The sequence below is a fragment of the Aptenodytes forsteri genome, unplaced genomic scaffold, assembly GCF_000699145.1.
Source record: "Aptenodytes forsteri isolate BGI_AS27 unplaced genomic scaffold, ASM69914v1 Scaffold80, whole genome shotgun sequence".
Taxonomy (NCBI): domain Eukaryota; kingdom Metazoa; phylum Chordata; class Aves; order Sphenisciformes; family Spheniscidae; genus Aptenodytes; species Aptenodytes forsteri.
In genome coordinates this window covers 3,297,179-3,302,370 of record NW_008795026.1, presented here as the reverse complement: position 1 = coordinate 3,302,370, position 5,192 = coordinate 3,297,179, and the positions used below count along the sequence as shown (strand labels likewise).

Genomic DNA, 5,192 nt, shown 5'->3' with positions numbered 1-5,192 from the left:
AAGGCCTTCAGAGGTATTTCTCTGATAGTAAGCACCAGTCTCACAGAGTTGGCAATACGGTTCCTAGTGACAATGCAATTTTTATCTCAGAAGCAACAAAATGGGAGCTTAGTAGATCAGTTTAGATGTTTTTAAGTATGAGGACCCAGTCATCACTGTAGCACCATTGGTTCCTTTCACGTTGCGTTTTTTAGCCTTTTCAGGAATTTAATAAGTACATGGTTGAGATCTTTCTGCAGTTATTCAAAAAGGATTTAGCAAATGGTTTCATTTGTTTGATCCAAGGCTAGTTTGATCATCCTGATGAAAGAGCTTTTTTTTGTTTTAGCTGGCTAAAAATTAGAATCCGATTTTTTGTACCTATTCCAGTTGTATTTACAATGAACAATGTGACAGAAGTTTATTTTATCCTCATAGTCCTAAAAAAGGTCTTGCTGTCCATCCTCAGCTGCCAGGTATCCCGAGTTCAGCATAGCTTGTGAATGTTAGGGTCTTTGATTAAGCTAACTACACTTTCTTCCGCGGTACGTTCAAAACTCTTCCTGCTGCCAGGTTGTACAAGCGGGACATCCGCCAGCAGCAGCTCTGCAAATTCCTGTTCGTTAACTTCCTAGCACTGCGCCCTTCCGTGTCTCTGTCTGCAATGAGAGACTTGGAAAGATCATAGAATAGAATCATAGAATAGTTTGGGTTGGAAGGGACCTTTAAAGGTCATCTAGTCCAACCCCCCTGCCGTGGGCAGGGACAAACCTGCCTAGCAGGAGGGATTTGCTAGAGGAGTGACGTGCACAACATCACCTTTTTTCAACCTGTTGCTTTTGTTGAAAACCTTTATGACTAACACATCCAAGTGAAGCTGGGGATCGTCAAACAACCCCCGGGTTGTCTCATGGCCTCAGAAGTGATCTTAGTTGTGTGTAAATGTATTGGAACTTCCAGTCATTTAATCTGCAATTTCTTTCCATTCTCCCAGGCATTGCTGTCCGTATATTAACAGGCAGCGTGGTGGCAACTTAATGCGCTCTTTGGGGGCTGAAGATGAAATATATTAGTATTTGTAAGGAAGCAATTCCTTTCTCCCCCCCTGCCCTCCCCCTCCCCAAGTTTATTTTTCGAGTTGGCTTGCTGACTGTTTTCTTGCCAAGAGCACAAAACAAATTCAGAAATTGTTTCAGGGAGATGGGTTGAATTACTCAAAGAAACTGAAAGGCAGCATCTTCAATGAAATATGTCTTGAAATAGGAAATGCCCTCTATAGATTCTTTTAAACTGATGTAGTGGTGGTTTTCTTTGTGCTTATGAGAACCTCAGTTCACTAAGAAATGCTTCTAGAATTGGGTGGGAACAGATGCTGCTAAATGTTCTCCTTAGGACAATGTTTTTAGTTACTGGCCTCCTCAGGAAGGTGTAAAGCACAGGGGTGGATGCTACAGTCAGCTCCAGTCTGCATCCGATCCCACGGCCTCTTGCAGCTACTGATGCATCTGGGGTTTTTGGGGGGTTTGGATTTTGTTGTTGTTGTGGGTTTTTTAGGGGTTTTGTTGGTTTGGGGTTTTTTGGGTTTGTTTGTGGGTTTTTTTTTTTTGAGTCTCCCGAATGGTATTTTCAGAACCACAAGTACTCCATCTTGACTGGATGTCTTTACTTATCAGAATCTAAGGGCAGCTAGTTCAGTTCTCTATCATAAAAGGGTTTTTTTCAAGAAAGCTTGAGGTTTTACTCCCAGGGTCAAAACTTGCAAAAGTTAATCAACAGGGATCGAGCGTCCTGGTGGTCAAATTGGACATGAATCAGCAGCGTGGGCTTGCAGCAGAGAAGGCCACCCCTATGCTGGGCTGTCTTAGCAAGAGACTAGCCGGCGGGGTGAGCGCTGTTAGGATCCCCTCTGTTCTGCTCTTGTAAGCCCACAACTGGACACTGTGTCCGTAAGCCCACAACTGGACGCTGTGTCCAGTTTGGGGCTCCCCAGTACAAGGGTACTGGAGTGAGTCCTACAGAGGCTTCCAAAATGGTTGTGGGCTGGAGAACGGGATGTGCAAGGAGGGGCTGAGCGCGCTGGGTCTGATCAGCCTGGAGAAGAGAAAGGGAAGATCTTACAGGTGTGTGCAGCTGCCTTACGGGAGGTTATAGAGAAGGTGGTCCAGTCTATTTGCAATACTTTTTTTTTATTAATTTTTTTTTTTTAAGCCAGGACAGCAGTTCGATATGAGAAAAATTTGCCCAGAGAAGAAGTGGTGGGATCTCAAAACTCAACTGGGCAAGTTTCTGAGTAGCCTGATCTAACCGGGTCTGCTCTGAGCAGAGAATTAGGCTAGATGACCCCGGAGGTCCCTTCCAACTCAGAGCAGGTTTCTGATATTCTGCTTAAACCTTTGTCAGTCACAGGTTCTGTCGTGGCCATTCCTAGCTGAGATACCTCGTGAGGTACAGTTCCCCATGTTACTTAGATCTCCTGTTATTTATTCTTTGAATGGTAATTCAGTCATTTATCTATAATAGTCTTTTCTGGACCACTACTTTTAAAGACAGGTTGTTTTTTCTTATCCACCTTTTGCTCTACGAAGTTTACAAATGTCCTTCCCTGCTTACACTGGGCTCTTCGCTGGAATATTTTGTGTTTTCAGGGATATAGCAGGGGTAATTGCTCTTCCCTTTGTTTTCTCAGAAGGGATGCGTATGCCTGTGACATGTGCATTTCCAGTCATACAGGCTAGAAGATTCTGAGCTTGTGATTTTGACACACAAACACCTACAATGTGAAAACTGTAGAGAATTCCTATTATTGTATAGTAAGTAATTTTTATTTACTTATTTATTTCTAGAAGATGCATACACTTGTCAGATTTGGACTACTTTAAGGCAGGGGAGGGAGCAAGTTTTAGACTATATCCTTTTGTCATAGCTACGTTTCATTTTCCTGAAAAAATATTTAGTTCAAGATATAAAAGGAAGGGTCTGCTTTGTTGCTTTTTACTGCTCATTTACCAAAACATCTAATGTTAAAAATGTTTCCTTCTCTTTTCAACACAGGTAAATAGCAAGAAACAAAAAATGGACACTCAATTATTTTCCCCATTATTAGGAGCAATTACTAGCACGCCACCTCCGCTAGAATCTTCCCGTCTGTATAGTGACTGGTCAGCATGTGGAGAGGATATTAGCTCAAAAACTTCTTTTCAAGACTGCACAAAGAAACGGTATGAGCATTCTTGGTATAATCTTATGGTGGTGTTCTGGGACACTGAAATTGTCATGGAGCAGAAAAAATGGGATTCCGGATCTTTTTAGGAAGAGTTTATGGGATAACTAGAAACTCAATAGATTTTCTTTGCTGTATAATAGTTACTATAGAGGTTGTGAAAAAAGGTAGGGAGTCTGTGTGTGTATAGATGTGCGTGTTTACCTGTAAAAACATTTTAAAATTTGGAAAGAATACTACGTTTAGGGAATGAAATGGAAAACTGCTATATGTAATTGAAAACTTAAGGAAAAAACCCACTCTCCTTCTGTGCCTCCTATCCCTCAGTACCGTAGCTCATAATGATCCTGCTTGCTGCTGTAGAGCATTTCCTGGAACATGAACAATGCAGAGAGTGTTAGACACAGGTCGAGTATAAGTGGTACCTCTGCTGCTGAAAGCATAAATATGCGTACAGCTACTCTTTAAAATACGCCAGCCTGCTGTCCTGTGCCCTTCATATAATGCACTCAAGTTCAATTTTATATAAAAAAAAAAAAAAATTCTGCAGTTTTGGATGCTGAATGAATGCAAAGGGTCTTTGTTACTTGAATCACGAAACATTTTTATTCCCCTGGAGAAATCCACTCTGCCCAAGTCTTGACTATTGCAGATGCTTCTGATCATCCAGTCTTAATAATGCAGTAAAATTATTAAAGGTACAGAGAAGGGCAACGAGGCTGGACAGGGTTTTGAAAGCTTCCGTGTCAGTGGAGAGTAAATAAAACTACTCTTCGGTTTTGATAAGTCAGGTCTGCAGAGGAATGATCTCTATAAAATCATGAATGACACGAGGATTGCGAGGAACAGGGAATGATTATTTCACTGGACTATTTTCTAGATTATTTTCTAGACTATTTCATTAGTCTAGAAACTAGGGGATACCCACTGAAATAATTGGTTCTCTCCTTCATATTAGTAATTTTATGGCTTGTGTACAGCAATTGAAATTGTAATGTTTCTATTCCAGCCTTAGAAATGCGTAAACGATTTCACATTAGGCTTACCACTCTCTTCTTTCCACCTTAATGCCAAGTGCTGGCAACATAATACTGCCTTTTGGGGGGGGGGTTGGTTGGTACAGACTGGCACAGCAGCTTTTGACACTGATGGTGATGCGGTTAGCGTTTCTAATATCAATCTCATTGCATTTTTTTAATCACTTGCCTAATAAGAAAGAAGTTTGAGGTGGGGAGAAATGGTAGTTCACTGGTTCACAAGATGCTGAAAGGTAACAGTTAAGGAAGATAAATGCATTGCAAAGAAGCTAAATACCATTATCTTTTTTTTTTTTTTTTTTTGCTAGTCTTCCCAGGGAAGTGTCACAGAGCTGTTTATTTTTAATTTTTTTTTTTTAATAAAAGATCATATAACTTTAGTATTAGCTGTAAGTGCTAAGTTCAACCTCTGAGTGGCAATCCACTAATTAAAATGTACAATCTCTTCTTAAAAGCAGCCTTTAGGTTATTGTAAGGTAGCAAATGCAAGGTAGCTTTTTTCTTTAAAAAAAAAAAGTGATTCAAAGAATTAAACAACTGAACAGTACTTGTCTGTTAATGATAATCCATGTGTACACCCATTCTGAGACTGCAGATATGCACTAGTCCTTAAGGTGAAAAAAAGTTTGTTTGTTTCCTGTTTTTTCTTGTAATATTTTAGGGTACTTGGTGCCCAAGTATATTAGGAGCAGTACAGCTGTGTCATTTTAGTTCCTCTAAGCTGCTCGGTGAGAGCAACTAATCCATCATTGGAGATTTCTTTGCAGTGCAACTTTGCTTATGCTTTTGTCCTTTTAATTCTCAATTTTCTGGCCATTGAAATTATTCCACAATAAATTCTAGCAGCCCCAGTGCCTCAAACCTATACACAGGCCTTTTGTTAGACTGTATTCTGGTGCCACAAACTTCTCTTGAGGAATGTCTGTTTGAATCATAGAATCCTAGAAGTTTGGGTT

General features: G+C 40.4%; 1 protein-coding gene across 1 annotated transcript in view; it reads left to right on the top strand.

The window, feature by feature from the left end:
* The window catches only part of LOC103896168 (meiosis-specific coiled-coil domain-containing protein MEIOC), a 29,135-nt gene that overhangs the window by 10,848 nt on the left and 13,095 nt on the right, over window positions 1-5,192 (top strand). Inside the window, exons 3-4 of the mRNA XM_009275951.1 lie at window positions 2,666-2,789; window positions 3,031-3,197. Coding sequence (XP_009274226.1) covers window positions 3,052-3,197 — 146 coding nt within the window. The 5' untranslated portion in view covers window positions 2,666-2,789; window positions 3,031-3,051. The remainder of the gene's footprint in view (window positions 1-2,665; window positions 2,790-3,030; window positions 3,198-5,192) is intronic.